Source organism: Homarus americanus, unplaced genomic scaffold, assembly GCF_018991925.1.
Source record: "Homarus americanus isolate GMGI-L3 unplaced genomic scaffold, GMGI_Hamer_2.0 scaffold56009, whole genome shotgun sequence".
Classification (NCBI taxonomy): Eukaryota; Metazoa; Arthropoda; class Malacostraca; order Decapoda; family Nephropidae; genus Homarus; species Homarus americanus.
In genome coordinates, this window is record NW_024739542.1 from 7679656 (window position 1) to 7697754 (window position 18099).

The following is an 18099-nucleotide window of genomic DNA, read 5'->3' on the forward strand; positions in this document are numbered from 1 at the left end:
GTGAAAGTCATGGGCAGCATAGGGAAGGATCCTGGGTGGAGTGAAGGATCATGGGTGGCATAGTGAAGGATCATGGATGCCACATTGGAGAATCATGGGTGGCACAGTTAAAGATCATGGGTGGCACAATCAAGGTTCATAGGTGGCATCATCTAGTTCCCGCACACCTCTCTATCGTGTGTGTGTGTATGTCTCTCGAGAAGTTCCACAACACTCCTCACCATCATGGGTCAACACACAACACTCCTCACCACCATGGGTCAACACACAACACTTCTCATCACCATGGGTCAACACACAACACCCATCACCACCATGGGTCAACACACAACACCCCTCACCACCATGGGTCAACACCACCCCTCACCACCATGGGTCAACATACAACACAACTCACCACCATGGGTCAACATACAACACAACTCACCACCATGGGTCAACATACAACACCCCTTATCACCATGGGTCAACACACAACACCCCTCACCACCATGGGTCAACATACAACACCCCTCACCACCATGGGTCAACATACAACACAACTCACCACCATGGGTCAACATACAACACAACTCACCACCATGGGTCAACACACTTTTACTTTTGTCCTCTTCATCACTGATCAGCTCGTTAGCCACTTGGGCGATCAGTCACGTCTCTGATTACTTTTCCTTTTCTTTTATCCTCTTCACCAAAAGATCGGCTCGTTAGCCACTTGAGCGATCAGTCACGTCTCTGTTACGCACTGTTGGCAAGTACTGGGAATGCACTGGCTCCTGAATGTAACTGAACCCGCTCCAGTGTTGGTCAAGTCTGGTCTTGAAAGAGCTCACACTCGGGGCCGTCACAACACTTTCTGGTAGATTGTTCCAAGAGTTCACAACTCACTCCGAAAAAGTTTGCCCTCACAGTTTTCTGGACTTGCGGCTTCTTCAATCTTGAGCTGTGACCACTTGTGGGGCGAGCATCCGCCAGCTCCAAGTAAGGGCATTTGACTGAGTAGTGCCCCTTGAGATGCTTATACTCCTCTATTAGGTCACCCCTTGCCGGTCTGAAGTATAAGCTAGGCAAGTTCAGGCGCTCCAGTCCTTCAGGGTAACTGAGGTGCCGAAGGGCAGGCACCAGTCTGGTGCTCTTCCTTTGAACATTTTCAACCAACTGACAGTCCCTAGCATATCTCGGGGACCAGACAGGGTGACAGTACTCCAGATGGGGAAGCACTTCACTCTTGAAGAACGTTACGAGGGACGGTCCTTCTAGATATCTGAACGACCTTCTTATAAGACCCAATAATAGATTTGCCTGATTTACCTTCTCGCAATGGCCCGAGAACTTCAGCTCATTGTCAACATACACACCTAGGTCCTTCTCACATTCAGTCTCAAATAGTGCAGTTTTCTTCATCCCGTTGGGACATATGATACGCCTCCTTACCATTGGTACACCCCAGGTGCATCCTCTTACACTTCGTGACATTGAATCTCAGCAGCCATTTCTTCGACCATTCTTGGAGCCCACAGAGGCCCCTCACCACCATGGATCTACATACAACACCCCTCATCACCATGGATCAACATACAGGTAGTAGGTAGCTATCAAACAGGGAGGTACTACCGCCTGGGAAATTGGAAGCATAATGTGTTGTCTAATGGTAGAGACCCTGCTGCCATATGGCATCACGAAAATTGTGACCAAGTCCCAGGTTGCTGATCTGACTTTCTGCCACAATTACACACAATTGCAGGGTCTCAATTGTTTTTCTTAATTTTGACAACACAACACACATATTGTTTCTCACTACGTATTGATTTTTTTTTATTTCTTTGTGGTTCTTTATTATTATTATTATTATTATTATTATTATTATTATTATTATTATTATAATTATGAGTGTTATTATTTTTTTTTATTATCGGTATAAATTTTATTTAGTTTGAACTAATTATTATTGTTATTGTTATTATTATTACATTTTCGCCACCCCAGGCCCCGATGTGGGTCAGTGACCTGTGCCCGGGTGGGCTAATCCTGTAAAAAAAATAAATAAAAAATAAATAAATAAAAAATACAATACCCCTCACCACCATGGGTCAACACACTAGACCCCTCACCACTATGGGTCAACATACAACACTCCTCACCACTATGGGTCAACATACAATACCCCTCACCACTATGGGTCAACACACAACACCCCTCATCACCATGGGTCAACATACAATACCCCTCACCACCATGGGTCAACACACACTTCAATAACATTAACTCCGCTTCACCAAAACTTAAGGATACTGTAATGAGAAACAGTAGCAGGGGTACCTAGTGACAGCACTAGGATCCCGCTTCCTCTATCAAGGAATAAACAATTGAAATTGAATTGAATTGAGAAACTACAGGATTCATGTAAAATCTTTTATTGGTCTGTTAGGTATTCTCGTATGTGTGTTTATAACCTTTTAATGTCAGGAGCTGAGTGACTTGTCCTTCGCTTTGTTGATAATGTGAAGTGTTGTAAGATAACTTCATGTGATATTTAATCTACCTGTTGAAATTCTACGTTGCTATATCTGGTACTATTAGATAGATATACGAGTATACAGTATGTAGGTAGGTAGGTAGGTATTTAATAGTCATCTACTGAGTGATTCTTATTGTTGTTCATCTACACAGATTCAGTTGTCCTTATTCTTCAGCTTTAGTAATCCACAGTGATTCTTGTGTTTATTCACATGGAGATCATCATTGCTTTTTGTATTTAGTGAGCGTGGAGAGGCGTGTGTAGACGGCGCGGGGAAAGGCGCAGATGAAGGCGTGGAGGAAGGCACGGAGGATGAAGAAGGTGAGGATGACAGCCAGTGTGGACACCACCAACACCAGCAACCACACGTCCACGTTGTACATCTTATACCTGTAAAGACACAAAAAAAACAAAAAACAGACGGGTTTAATTGTGGGATTCAACATTATATCTGCTGCACAAAATATAAAAGTAGAATATAAGAATTATATAAAGAAAATATCATAACTTTTACTGTCAACACGATTTTTGACAATATAAGCACATGGCCAATATAGCACCGCTTTGTTGAAGTACAACTCGATGTTCTAACAGTAATTTACATGACTCATCGCCTAAAATTCCGAACAAAATTCATAGTACAATTAGTACTCGTACAATTTCCTTTACATCAATCCTTTATCATCAATCTATCAATAGCAATATCGCCCAGCCTCGCAAACGGTGACTCAAACCAAGGGATGGTGGTTCTAACCAAGGGATAGTGGCATTAACCAATGGATGGTGGCACTAACCAAGACATGGTGGCACTAACCAAGGCATGGTGGCACTAACCAAGACATAGTAATACTAACCAAGAAATAGTGGTACTAAGGCATAGTGGCACTAACATATGATGGCATTAACCAAGCCATAGTGGCATTAACCAAAACATGGTGACACTAACAAACGTATGGTGGCACTAACCAACGTATGGTGGCACTAAGCAACGTACGGTGGCACTAACCAAGGCATAGTGGCGAAAGGAGAACGGAGGTGAGGAGCGCCGCCGTGCCTCAGGGCGTACTCCACCCAGTAGGTCATCCACTGCCCAGGTGACATAGGCTGGTCCTTCATCACAGCCTGCCGTCGAGTTACCACCTCCCGTATCCTGTGTGACACAGCCACATGTTGTATATTGCGTGACAAAACCACATGTTGTATATTGCGTGACACAACTACATGTTGTATATTGCGTGACACAACCACATGTTGTATATTGCGTGACACAACCACATGTTGTATATTGCGTGACACAACCACATGTTGTATATTGTGTGACACAACTACATGTTGTACTGTATATTGCGTGACACCCACATGTTGTATATTGCGTGACAACCACATGTTGTATATTGCATGACACAACCACATGTTGTATATTGCGTGACACAACCACATGTTGTGTTACTGTAGCATTTCAGTGACGCACTGTTACTGTAGCACTTAAGTAAAACACAACTACTACACTCCTCAAGGAAAGTTCCACATCGCTGGGTTATACTCTAACAGCTGATGTTGCTTTCATCATCATGTCAACCCCGAGAAAGTTAACATAACTCTTACTTGGTGTCCTGGAGGATTTCAAGAATCGGCTGACGGAGAGTGTCGTAGGTGAGGTCCTTCCAGTGCACGAAGCGGCCCCAGCCCTCCATCCGGATCTGGCGAACGTTGTACTGTTGGTCGGCAAACACTGGGATACCGAGCAATGGCACACCATGATAGGTGGCCTCCTGGGAACTCAACAACCCACCGTGAGTGATGAACAGTCGCAGGCGAGGGTCTCCTACAAGTACAAAGATAACATAAAAAAAATGAGTAGTGAAAATATGTAAGGCTGACAGAACTAGTGTAGGACTGACAGAACTAGTGTAGGACTGACAGAACTAGTGTAGGACTGACATAACTAGTGTAGAACTGACAGAACTAGTGTAGGACTGACAGAAAGATGAAACAAGTGATCAACAAAACGAAACGAAGAGGAATAGAAAGAACAAGTTGTGTGAAAGAACTACAAGTCGGTGTTGAAGATTTATAAGAACCAAGATACTGAGAAAGCACTTTTAAGAACGGTCATGGTGAGTACCGATAGATGGGAACTGCATTATAATACATAGATGCAGACAAACATAACAAGTGTTTGAGGTAAAACTACATAACTACTGTCATAACTTGCTGAACTAGAGAACTATAACGTTAATCTGTAAGTGTTTATCTAGCACAGATAGCTTGAAGATTAACATAAAGTGGTTAAATGATTGGAAGGAACAATCTGACTGGTTCCTGACGTGGTAGTGCCATGAGGAAAGTTTAAAAATTTTACTTCAAAACGAGTGGTGACTGACCCAGGATATCCTGTTGGGGGATCCACTTGGCCAGACGCACGTTGGCTGGTAGGTCTTCCATGGTCTCCTCGTCCCACTTCCACAGTACCCGCTGCTTCAGGGAAGCGAACACCTCCACCAGCACCCTCCTGTACCTACCGTGGTGAGTAGGAGGTTACTACAGGCCATCACCAGGTGACAAGGGTGAAGCGTGCAGAGCAGACACGTTACAGAAAGTCATAATGATGCGATGCAAATTAAGGAAGGAGACAGTGTGGTGACACAGAGGCAAAAGTAATCAGACCTCTTCGCTAGGATTGCCATACGTCCGTATTTTCCCGGACATGTCCTCCATTTAGGTCTCGAAATCTTCATCCGGAAGGAATTTTTAAAATTCTTCAAAAGTCCGGAATTTCAGCTTCCATCATTTTCTCCATGGAAAAAAACAACATGAAACTGTAATGACGGGAGAGAGAGAGAGAGGGAAGGTGGAAACCGTAGAGATCTCGTTCAGTTTTCGTCAGCTGATAAGTCACTTGTACATCTGTACGGTGTTGTCAACTTAGCTGTCAAATATTTGATTGATAAGGGGGTAGAAGTTGATGAAGTGTTTTGATCAAGTTAGTAACCTGAAGCAGTTTGTGGAAAATTACAAGTGATGAAGAATTTAGTAATCTGCCAGCACAAAAAGTGGACCAGATACTTTGAAAAATCAAACATTGAATGTCACTCAGAATTGCTAAGAATCGCACAATTCTTCTTTGCTATATCATCTCGCAATGCAAATGTAGAAAGTTTTTTCACTGATGCAAGGCCAATGGACAAAGGAAAGGAACAAATTGAGTGTTAAACAATGAAAGGCATTCTGACTGTACAGTACAACTTCCGAGAAACATCTTGCAGTGACTTCTATACCTTTCTAGAGAGCAATCAGCCAATACTGAAAAAGATCCCCGATCTACAGAAAAGTACGCATGGGCACGCCAAGTCACACACAGTGGGGGGAGAAGACTGCAGCTGAGGGAATGAAGATGTTCAGCCTTAAGCAAAGGTAATTTTTTTTAAAGATTTCTATACCATGTATGATGTATATTAGCCTGTGTTTGCCGGGCGGGGGGGGAGGGGGATGTCTTTGGGAGTGTCCTCTTTTTTTAAAGTTCAGATATGGCAACCCTACTCTTCGCGGACAAGTGGGGTGTCCATTAAGCATTCAACCCGATGTTGTTATTTTTTATTTTTTTAAATGATGAATACAGATATGTGTTCTTGAGTGTTAATTCGTCCTCTATAAATGCTACAGAACGGCTTCCTTGGTTAACAGTCATGGCTCTGCTGATGTTGTTAAAAAAATTACATAAGAAACAAAACCGAATCAACACCTCCCAGTTAATTTCGTCGCCTTACTGTTTATGACCTGTATCTCGCTGCTGCTGAGCACCTCCTCATCCTTCAGTATCACTTTCATATTCACATCCATGCTAATGGCTTTCCTGGTTACCTTGGCTGATGTACCAACACTCACATATGGTTGCTGTCATGTTTGTTGGGTCTTTTACCCTTGATGCATTTTTTTTTATTATTATTTTATTTTTCAATTGTACATAATAGTTAATATCTTATTTATTAAATGAATATCTTTTTTTATGTCTGTCTAGCGAAAATACGTCAATAGAAAGCTGTGTAAGCTACTGTAGTGGACGTCTCCCCTACAACTGCGTAGCTGCATTCCAATGCCACAGTATCCTAGCAACCAAACGAGCGGCCCAGGGGGGGGGGGGGCCGTCACCAGATGCCACAGTATCCTAGCAACCAGCCACGTCTTCCCTAGCAACGGAGTCAAGAAACCGGCGACTTCCCACGGTTTACTTCCGGCGGCTGTGTATATAAGCTCTGTCTCTCCATTGAGATTCATTCTACTCTACGTTCCTGAACACGCAACACCTCCTCCAAGCAAGCTCCTCGCTGTCCAGCTCTCATTCAACCTGGAGGCCAGCAACAGGCAACATCTTCTCTAACGAAGCTCCTGCACATCTACCTCCTTCAACACGCTACTCACCGAACGTGTCTACTGAGCAGCCCCTCACCACACGGCATCTCCAGCACCAGACTGTCTACCATATAACTTATATTATATAAGAAAACCACCACCTTAGAGTTTCCATCCATCCTGAGTGCTAGACAACATAATATCACGAAACCCTACACTACACTCAATACCCACTGATTAGATTACCCTGAGATACTTGTACTCTTTAGCCTTAAAAAAAATACTGTCTCAAGGATCTCAGTAGACATGGTGCTGTTCATTCCATGCAAGACTCGCTATAGAACAAGAGGACAACAGCATGTAACAGACTCACTCCTCTGGCATAGTTGACGCCTTGACAACAGACCCGAGGCTGAAGAAGATGAAGCCAGCGTCACCGGCCTCAGCAACCCAGTCCTCCAGCTCCTGGTGATTCAGATGCATCAGTGGACGACAGTAACATGAGGCACAACATTCACGTATATGAGGCGTACTTCAACAGGTAAATCATTGGTTATAGGCAACAAGAGGTGTTATTAACCACAGGGAGAGTGTGGTGGCTGACCTGTGGTAGCGGCTGAGCTGGTCTACAGTGGATGCCGCCAGCGTGGACCACCGTGGCAGTATAAGGTCTGATCGGTATCTCCAGGGCCTCCACGCTGTAGGTAAACAACAACACCTGCCTCAGCAGAGTGATGACCTGTACATTATCAAAGAATTGATAGTGTTTGAGCTCCTCACACTCGTCATGTTTTGTTTTTACTTCTATTTCGTGTAATAGTTATGTGAACACTGTAGATTAAAAGTCTTAACAGTGTCAAGAAGAAAATTTGAGTTGTGGCCAGATGTTGTAAGAATTGACCAAATAAATTGCCTTTATATTTTCAGTAAATAATGTAATTAAAAACAAGATAACCTTTCTTTGACATTTTCTTAAAAAATATTGGACTGATTTTAGTGAATCATTAAGTTGTCTGTTGGTCACATGACAATCACCTGGTGAACTGATTTTGAAGAAGCGTAACTGTAGACCAAATAAGATCATTTAATTACATGTAGAAAAAACATAGTTTAGAGATGAAGGTGACAACTTAAACACCGCTCACGGCGATGGTCTGTTTGGTTAGATAATTGAGGGCAAAACATTGTACATTAAGCAATTTTTGGTTGACAAACAAGAGTTGGATCACCACACCTGTTTATAATAAAGAGAGTACCATTGAGCCTTATCTGGGAGAGGGGTGTGTCCTCCTGGCACAGCTTCATCTGCCGGCACTCTGCCTCCATCCTGGGGGACCAGATTATGGCACTTACTGTTTGCTACCTTAAACACAGTGTCACATTATAACAGTAGTGTAATAAACGCAGTGTAACTGGACAAGGAATGCGTGATGGAGGTGGTCTGGGTTGGCCAGCCATCACACCTCCTCTAAAGATCTTATTGTTCTACGCCAGCCTAATCAATTTACTCTAATATTATGGAATATAGTTTAAAGTTAAAGAGCTTAGCCAGTTGCTTGAGACCGAAATTAATTATGAAACAACTCAGGTGCTCCCATCAGCCCTTAAGGAGGTCAGCTTCATCACAGCTGCCATTTTTGCCTCTTTGGTCAGCACTTAAGAATATTTCTGGCAAAATTATTTTTTTTAATCACAGATGAAATGATGCTTAATTAAGGTATTTATACTTGGTGGTCAAAGACATCTTAATAGCTAATTTGAAAGGGCCGAAATATAGCCGTAATATTAAAATTTCAGGTCACCTCTCAGGTCTATGACTAATGTACAGTCAACCAAAGATCCAGCGTCCCCAACCTGGGTCTCGTACTCGCAATTTTACGCGGCAATGCTTGGTAAAGTAAGGCTGTATGCAATGGTGATTGTGATTGGTGGATCTATTTTCGGCTGTATCACTGTCAGGATAATTATTAAACAAACCAAAGGTAGCATTTTTATAATAATAAACTATTAATAATTTTTTCTTAGATTATGAGAAGTTTCCAAATCTTCATATTGTTGCTTAAATGATGAAGAAACTATATTAATGAATTGGCAACTCAACTACAACCACTGGATATTTGGCTGACTGTACCAAACCCAATATTTTTCATGAGACAAGAAAAAATGCCAAAGGCCACTCACATAGAGAAAAGTACAAGATGGTAAAATAAGTTAAAAGTGGCGTCATAAATAGCGTTGTATATTCTCTCGGTGAAGGAGAGGGGATAAATCAGGTTAAGGAAGACATTTGGCACCATGGAGGAGAAGTGGACGCTGTGTGCTACGTCACTATTTATTGCCGTCAAAGCCATTGGATGCAGGTGTATATAAGGAACCTGGAAAATACGTCAATTTCCGTGAGGTGCGCCAGGAAGAACATTCACTTGCTAGATATTACATATATAGGTAGGAGACCTGAGGAGTCTCTTCCTTCACCTTACATTATCTAATATGAAAATTAAACATATTACATTATATGAGATTTGTATTAAATTGTTTAAAAGTCTATTAAGTAAGATAAATGCATTGCGAAAAGAAAAATATTGCCTACTAGAAGATTAAAGCAAGTGGCGGTAGGCGTGTTGTGCATCAGTTATTGTTCCCATCAAACTACAGAGCCATAACTGTTATAATGAACCTCTCCATCATCATGAAGAACACAAGTTACTTCACGTTGGTCACCACTCCTCCCTTTGACTCAACAGTATTTTCCTCATGTCAAAGACTCACATCTACCAATCTTGGTTACCATTATGTGTAAAGTTTTCTTGTCTTTATCAGTGTTGTCACTATGGCAAAACATTATTGTGACAGGTCATACTGAGGCTCCCTGGTGTAGAGCAACAGCTGACACCTGAGGCTCCCTGGTGTTGAGCAACAGTTGACACCTGAGGCTCCCTGGAGTAGAACAACAGCTGACACCTGAGGCTCCCTGGTGTAGAGAAACAGCAGACACCTGAGGCTCCCTGTTGTAGAGCAACAGCTGACACCTGAGGCTCCCTGGTGTAGAGCAACAGCTGACACCTAAGGCTCCCTGGTGTAGAGAAACAGCAGACACCTGAGGCTCCCTGTTGTAGAGCAACAGCTGACACCTGAGGCTCCCTGGTGTAGAGCAACAGCTGACACCTAAGGCCCCTGGTGTAGAGTAACAACTGACACCTGAAGGTCCCTGGTGTAGAGCAACAGCTGACACCTGAGGCTTCCTATACAGTACACCTACAAACCCCTCCTTACACAGCTACACACAGGTACACGCTACACAGCAACATACCTATAAACCCCTACAGACTAACACACCTATACAGTATACACACACCTTCACGCAAGAATAAACAAAACATTCTAAATACATAATGTAAATTATTTACCATATCTGTAAATTTAACAAAGTTAGTTATCCATTCCATTATCTTATCATTTATATGAAATGTAAAGAATGTTTTGTAAATGATATTCTTGATTACAACTGGATCATAAGGATTTTACAACACAGTTTTAAAGAATTTACCTGTAACTTATGAATTAATGAGTAAAGACATTCAGTCATGACGACGCTCAGCATCACCAAGTCATAGTGTTCTTCCTTAATACCCTGTATGGCTTCAGAACCTAAGGCATTAGCACAGCTCTTGGGCATGTCCATTGCCAACTTAATAAACAACTCGTTCTGTGTTGAGGTGAACATGTTGGGCACATTACGGTACATCTCACCGTCCGGCAAAAACACCTCGCGGATATTGGTCGTGTTTTTTGAGGATTTATATCCCGTGACAAACGTAACCTGTGAATAATGGCGGTTAATGTTAGTTGAGAATATTTTTATGTGTCAGAGACAAACGAAAGATTAAGACAGGTGGTGAAGTCTTACACAGGGATATGAGAGGCTACCTTCACTGCGTCCATCACCTCACAGTAAACTCACCAACTTCACTTATTTGATGTTCCACCCTTCAGGAGAGAAAGTTTCTCCCGGAAGAAACAAGAACAACTTTTTCTTCATTTAATGAAAGATATCGTAATATATTTCACCTGGATCACTCATATTACAGAACTACTCTATTTTATCGTGGGAAACAAGTTTCAAGAAAGTCAACTGTTTCCGAAGTTGTTGTGGACACATGAAGGACAGACAGACAAACATGGACAAGAACACGACAACAACGCAATTCCACAATGCCGTGACATAATTAATAAACATTGTAGTGTCTCTCTGTCAGCGGCGGTCCTGTACCAGTGGCACGACTCTCCCTCCCTCTTAAACCCACATGGCAGATGCTTCTGTGGCTCTCCTAACAAAATGTGATGATGTATGTTCTCTCACTAAGGCAATTATTCGGTAATTAATTCATCCATTAGAGACTGCTTAGTATACATTCGTTATATTCTGGAGTTTGATACTCAACTCTTCCTCCGTGATAAAGATGGTAAGTTACGCACATTTGTTAGGTATTATACACTGTAAGAGTGACTTTTCTGTGAACAGTATATTGCCATCGTGTTTAACTAGTTATTCATTCAAAGTAAGAAGATCTCATAGACTCAACCAGCTCTTCAATGTTCTCTGTCAACATGCCAAACCCTTAGTGAAACGCCTTAAATTATCCCTGACTTTAAACAATTAAATTTGTCTAACTTTCCTCTCGTATGGATTGTGTGTGTGTGTGTGTGTGTGTGTGTGTGTGTGTGTGTGTGTGTAGATGACAGTAGACGACCACAAAACCAGACACACGTACAAGAAAGGGTTTAGCCATCTCTGAAGTTAGACAATAAGTGTGCACGAAGAGAGAATTTTACATATCCTATGATCTTACTGAGCAAAAACGAGAGAAAGGGAGATAAACACACATACACAGAAACAACAACAAAAATAGAGGAAGAGAAAAAGAGACATGTAGTACATAGAGAGGCTGAGAGGGGAGAGACAGAGACACACGCACTAGCTGGAGGTAGACTGACCTTGTGGTTCCTGGCCGCCAGCACCTCTGCGATGGCCATGTAAAAAATCTTGTGGCTGCGAGTACCAATGGGCGCCAGGATGAGTATGTTGGAAGCGTCTACCTCCTGCACCACCACCATCACCACCACCACCGTCGCTGCCACATTCCACCACCGCATCTGATGCCGTGAATACTTCAGCTACCGTGAACAACCTGTTAATCCGTTGTCATAAATGTGCATTTACAGGGGCTCGTCAAAGTTTTTGCAGTGTGGCAGCCCTGTGTTTGTTTCCATTCGACAAAAAGAAACTTGCAACAGTAAATATACTAAGAAATCAAATTTAAACAATGTTAAAACAAATATATCAAAGATAATGATTCGTGGAATGTTTATATGACGAGCCCCTGTAAACGCACTAGTGAAGGGGACTGTACATGTACCAAAAGAAACATGTACGTTGGAGCAAACCAGTAATATACTGTGATAAATAATACATATCAGAGTTATTAGTTGTACCTGACATATACAATGTACCATAAACCTAAAACTGTATCAACACCACATAACTCAGTATATCCAACACAATATCTGTTCCATTCAAATGAGGTGTACAGTACCACATGCTGCCATTGTACCACAGTAGCAAAGGCAAACACAATAAAAAAAAAATAATTTCACCTTGGGACTAATCATAGTGGGCGACATATCTCTTTCTCACCTGTCGTTAAGTGAGGCAATAATATGAACCATCCATTAATGGGTTACCAGGAATTCTTAGCACAATTGCTCAAGGTATTGAGTATTTGGACCCATATTCTGAAACGGGGTGATATTATCGACAAAATGTACCAAGATTTTGCCAAGGCTCTCGACAGTGTACCCCACGAAAGGCTTAAAATCAAACTGGAAGGGTACGGAATTCGGGGAAATGTCCTCGCGTGGGTAGAGGACTTTCTACGTGACCGCAAGCAGTGTGTGGTGATTAATGGCACGAAATCACCATCTGTACCTGTCACAAGCGGGTACCACAGGGCAGTGTATTGGGCCCGCTGTTGTTTGTTTGTTTCATAAATGACATGCCTGACGTTGTACACTCCTCCATGCAAATGTTTGCTGACGACGCCAAGTTATTTGGGGAAATCAACAACCAAGCGGACCGTGAAGAGCTGCAGAAGGATCTGTGTGGGCTCCAAGAATGGTCGAAGAAATGGCTGCTGAGATTCAATGTCACGAAGTGTAAGAGGATACCTGGGGCGTACCAACGGTAAGGAGGCGTATCATATGTCCCAACGGGATGAAGAAACTGCACTATTTGAGACTGAATGTGAGAAGGACCTAGGTGTGTATGTTGACAATGAGCTGAAGGTAAATCGGGTAAATAAATTATTAGGTCTTATAAGAAGGTCGTAACGATCTTCAAGAGTGAAGTGCTTCCCCCTTCTGGAGTACTGTCACCCCGTCTGGTCCCCGAAATATACTAGGGACTGTCAGTTGGTTGAAAATGTTCAAAGGAGGGCCACCAGGCTGGTGCCTGGGCTTCGCCACTTCAACTAGCCTGAGAGATTGGAGCGCCTGAACTTGCCTAGCTTATACTACAGGCGGGCAAGGGGCAACCTAACTGAGGTGGATAAGCATCTCAAAGGGCACTACTCAGTCGAGTGTCCTTACTTGGAGCTGGCGGACGCTCGCCCCACAAGGGGTCACAGCTCAAGATTGAAGAAGCCGGAGGTCCAGAAAACTGTGAGGACAAACTTTTTCGGAGTGAGAGTTGTGAACTTTTGGAACAATCTGCCAGAAAGTGTTGTGACGGCACCGAGTGTAAGATCTTTCAAGACCAGACTTGACCAACGAGCCGATCAGTGGTGAAGAGATAAAAGTAAAAAAAAAAAAAAGTACAGTGCTCTTGAGGTACTGCACACTCACTTTCGTTCACCCCTCGTGGCTCCAGCTTGGAATACGCAGTAGCTGTAGCAATGATAATAGTAACAATTAAAGTAACAATTATATCAGTAACAGTTATAGTAGTAACACTTACAGTAATAGTAGTAACACTTACAGTAATAGTAACACTTGCAGTAACAATAACACAGTAACAGTTAACATTATTAGCTACAGTAACAGTAACAGTAACAATAAAGGTAACAGTTACAATAACAATAGAAACAACAGTAACAAAAAGCAGTAACGGTTACAATAGCAATAACAGTAACATTAGCAATAACAGTATCATAAGCAATAAATTATTGTTAGTTCCAGTAGCAGTAAAATTTATATTAGCATTCACAGTAACAATAACAAAAACGGCAGTAACAGTTACAGTAGCGGGAGTGAGTGAGTCTCCTGTCTTCGTTGGTCATCCAATTTCACTATAAGTTTACACTATGATAGATGTCTTAAGGCTGCAAACAAACTTTTATCTGCTAAACATTTACGAGAATATGAATTGTTGATCCCAGAGGTATTTTATATGATATATTTTACGAGACGCAGATAAGTTGATGAAAGTTTGTTCATGTTGATATGGAATTTGGAACGTAAAGTTGAATTCCAAAACGAACAGAATTATTACTGTGTTGAAATGGGGGAGGACTTTGGTTGGGCTTCATAATAACAAAACAAACCGCTCGTGACGGATCATACTCTTACTTGTTTACAAACTAACGAGTAGAGACTAATACTATTATTCTGGATACATCACTACATCAGTCACTGTTGACATTAAATTATTATTCTAGTGGTACAATATGCTGTTGACTGCATGGACTATATAGCCTCTCGTTGCCTATCATCACCACAGGCAACATACAGTCTGAGAGGGAGGATAGAGGCGGAGGTTAAATGTAAAATAAAGAGAAAATTGATAGCAATAGCTATAAACATACACGAACAGATGCAAACCCTGCCCGCGAACCGTTACCAAGGCTAATATCGTCCAATGAACGTCAGGAATCATTTTAAGTTAAAAGCCTTGTTCACACGACATTTTATAGTAATCCATGTCATGAGGTGACTTATTTTGATGTAATTGGCACTAGACGTTGAGTCCTTGAACTTGAATACCCCACTCAACCCATCTTACCTTTACTTGTTGATACAAGTGAGCTTCAGATGGCACCCTCGTGATCAGTCTGATGGATGGCACTCTTCTGACACAATCTCCTAATTATTCATTGACTTGCCTTGACTTGGTCGTGTCTTATCTTATCATAGGAGGTGGAGGTAAATTATGTTCTAGATCTGCCCTAGTTACAGCATGTGAGATTTGGGCAACGAAAGCACAGCGTACTCCCCTACTACTACCCCAGAAAATAATCGATTTCATGAGCCAGGTCAGTGTTGCAAGTGTATCTTAAAGTGGTTGGCTTGGTGTGTGAGGGAGGTCGTGAAAGGCTGAAATTATAGGTAAGGCTCAGCCCTACAAGTCCACTCTCCCGATGCCGATTTCCTATGTGAGTTATTGACGCCGTAAAATCATGAAAACTGGAAGCGGGTCTCATAGGCATTACTGTCAATTCGAGACAGTGTGAATATAGCACAATGTATAGTATATTAAGCCTTCGGTACGCGAGTGTTGTATGTAATAGGCCGCCGCACCCCGTATATTCTTACCTTGTGATAACAACATCCTCGTCGTGGGCAGAATAAAAGAGAGATAACAATCACATTATTTAGTCACAAGGTACTTTTACGCGTATTTTTTTTCTTTATACTTTCATTGTTTGTCAGAAGAAAACTTTGGTTATGACGTGAAAGAGTTAAACCGTACTGGTGTGGATACGTCATGTCTGGGGCTCTTTGTTGGGAGTGCAGACCCAAACAAACTAGCCCTGTTAAGGTTAAATCTTTTACACCCTGTTTTGATTACTTCACTTAACCAAAACCGTGGTCATGAAGGAGTGCTCATTTGTTCCATCCACGGCGTACATGAAATGCCGCTGACTATAACAAACACAGTACAGTACTGTAAGAAAACAAATAGAGTTAAGCTAGGATTCCATATATGCATTTGCAGTGTGTTTGCGTCAAATTGCCCTGAAAAGCGGAAACCCCTGTTTCCATTTGTGTGCAGCTGTCTTTCTGTTAGCGGGAGCAAGACAGGAAAGATGGCTCTTAGTGCAACGAAGCGACGAGCCTTCAAACAGGATGATTTGATATTAAACATCCTGGGTTTGTATAAGATCATGCGTAAATCAAAGGAGAAACAGACAAGGAAACATAGATGGTGGGTTCATAGATTGCTGCTGAATCGGACCAAATATGGAGCCTACAATACTCTATTAAAAGACCTAAGCTTGGATGAAGAAAAATTCAAAGAATATTTTCGTCTGAGCAGACAACAGTTAGCACATGTTCTTTCCCTGGTTGAGGATTTGGTGAAACACTGCAGGGACAGAGAAGTCATTTGCCCAAGGCAGCGACTTCCAATATGTATAAGGTAAGTCATGCTTATAAATCGGTAATAAAAGGAACCGTAGATAAATATTAAGTGACACAAAAATTAGTATTCCAGTTACCCTTTTATTGAGACCATGAACCTTCATTTTAGAACTGTTGTGTCAAAAATGTATCGATATCGTAAAATTATATACATGTATCCTCGATAATCGCTAATCTGGCCTATCACGGTATCCTCAATTGCGACCATGTTTACTCTTATCACTGATTGATCTGGGTTATCGCGGAATTATCATGGGGCAGCGGCGGGTCCGCGAGAGCCAGCTGTAGCAGTGACTGCCAAGAGATGGCAGCACGACTCATGGCGCCAGCTTCCAGCGACAGCATTTGTTTTCCTGTGTGTTTTGGTTGGTGTTTGATATTAGTTGTATGCATCGACTTTCGACACCACACTCGCAAAGCTGACAAGAATACAGAACCGATGTCTTCGTCTGCCTGGATGCCTACAGGTGTACGCGTATAGAAAGAACGAAGGTAGAGGCTCATGTCCTCCTCACTCCACATCAGGAGGGATATGTTGACGTTAAGGGTCTGACTACGGCTAGGAGGCGCGACACAGGACATCCGGGATGGTGTCCTGTCGCTAGCCCCCGCTACCTGCAGCTGTGTAGATCCTTAATATACGTACAGTGTACATTAAAAACAGTGGTGCTATTACCGTTTTCTGTCTTTGAGGAATACGAGAAACACAAGCTCAGGGTAATCTGTTTTTGTGCGTGCCTGTGCATATGGCACACGGATGGTGGTGACGCCCACTCATGGTTAAACGTCCGTGTAAACAGATGACGTACAGACAAGACCGGCGCTTTGCACACTAACGCCATCTGTTGATCCCGCGGCCAACTATGTGGCTTACGAGGTTTTCGTCTTGCTTTCCTGTCTTTCTTATTATAGTGTTACGAGTTGGGGATTTAGAAACTGGTTTAGAATATAGTTAAAAGTCTACCCAGATCCCAACAGGCAACAACAATAAAAAACTAAACAAACAAAGACAATCGGACTATAAAAGGGTAGACAAAGGATGCGAGTTTTTGTTGTGTATAATAAAGTACAATAAATTCCTTAACAAAATATCCAGCTTTCTATAATTTACCCTTAGCCATACTTAACTTAAACATACTCAACATTGGCTTAACAGTATATACATATTTATACAACATACAACAATCTGAAGCAAGTGGAGGTGGGAGGTAATATAGGGTTACAATACTCAAGTGTGGTGCTGAAGTGTCTGACGAGTAGGGCTGAGTATTGAAGAAGATGGTAGGTAGTCACTGTGCCGTAGGTTTCCAGGATAGGTGATCCAAGTGTGGTCACTTCCCAGAGTGAACTGCCCTCTCCTCAATCCGGAGCTGATGAGGAAGAGTTGGAGGAGGTGACGCAACAACCAGGATATAGAGAAAGGAAACCCGGAGTGGTGACTAAGACTAGTCATACTCGGGTTTCGTCCCTAGATGGCGTTGCTCGGTAGTGCTGGGTAGTTAGATCATGACACAATAGATGGCGTGGTTCTTAATAATAGTCTTTCACTGTACCCAACCTATTTTTTTTTTACGGGATTAACCCACCCGGGCACGGGTCAATGACCCACATCAGGGCCTGGGGGGCGAAAATATAATAATAATAACAATAATAATAATAATAATAATAATAATAATAATAATAATAATCGAGAGAGAGAGAGAGAGAGAGAGAGAGAGAGAGAGAGAGAGAGAGGGGGGGGCTTAAAACATCTGTCCTTTTTCTTTCATTTTTTCCCCTGGTGGTAATTTGGGAGCGCTAACAAAAAGCTTAACTTG

General features: G+C 42.2%; 1 protein-coding gene across 5 annotated transcripts; it reads right to left on the reverse strand.

Annotated features, from left to right (window-relative positions):
- Positions 1 to 2398: 2398 nt before the first annotated feature.
- LOC121874932 (UDP-glycosyltransferase UGT5-like) lies at positions 2399 to 15411 on the reverse strand. Of its 5 annotated transcripts, none has more exons than XM_042379292.1 (11): positions 14925 to 15411; positions 11864 to 12043; positions 10416 to 10688; positions 9050 to 9243; positions 8103 to 8195; positions 7473 to 7566; positions 7242 to 7333; positions 4903 to 5036; positions 4124 to 4343; positions 3525 to 3668; positions 2399 to 2908 (listed from the first exon to the last, which is right to left on the reverse strand). In XM_042379292.1, exons 2-11 carry the CDS (start codon positions 12020 to 12022, stop codon positions 2740 to 2742), a joined length of 1572 nt encoding a protein of 523 aa, XP_042235226.1. In that variant the 5' UTR covers positions 12023 to 12043; positions 14925 to 15411; the 3' UTR covers positions 2399 to 2739. The 5 variants fall into 5 exon arrangements, with proteins under 5 accessions (XP_042235226.1, XP_042235224.1, XP_042235225.1 ...); XM_042379290.1 differs by having other exon boundaries at positions 11864 to 12057; XM_042379291.1 differs by having other exon boundaries at positions 11864 to 12123.
- Positions 15412 to 18099: the final 2688 nt, after the last annotated feature.

Coding starts and splice junctions, on each gene's coding strand:
- LOC121874932 (XM_042379292.1), bottom strand. CDS start 12,022: ATGCGGTGGTGGAATGTGGCAGCGACGGTGGTGGTGGTGATGGTGGTG. Junction 3,669..4,123: donor GAAATCCTCCAGGACACCAA/GTAAGAGTTATG, acceptor TGTGTCACACAG/GATACGGGAGGTGGTAACTC. Junction 2,909..3,524: donor CCTTTCGCCACTATGCCTTG/GTTAGTGCCACC, acceptor GTGTCTTTACAG/GTATAAGATGTACAACGTGG.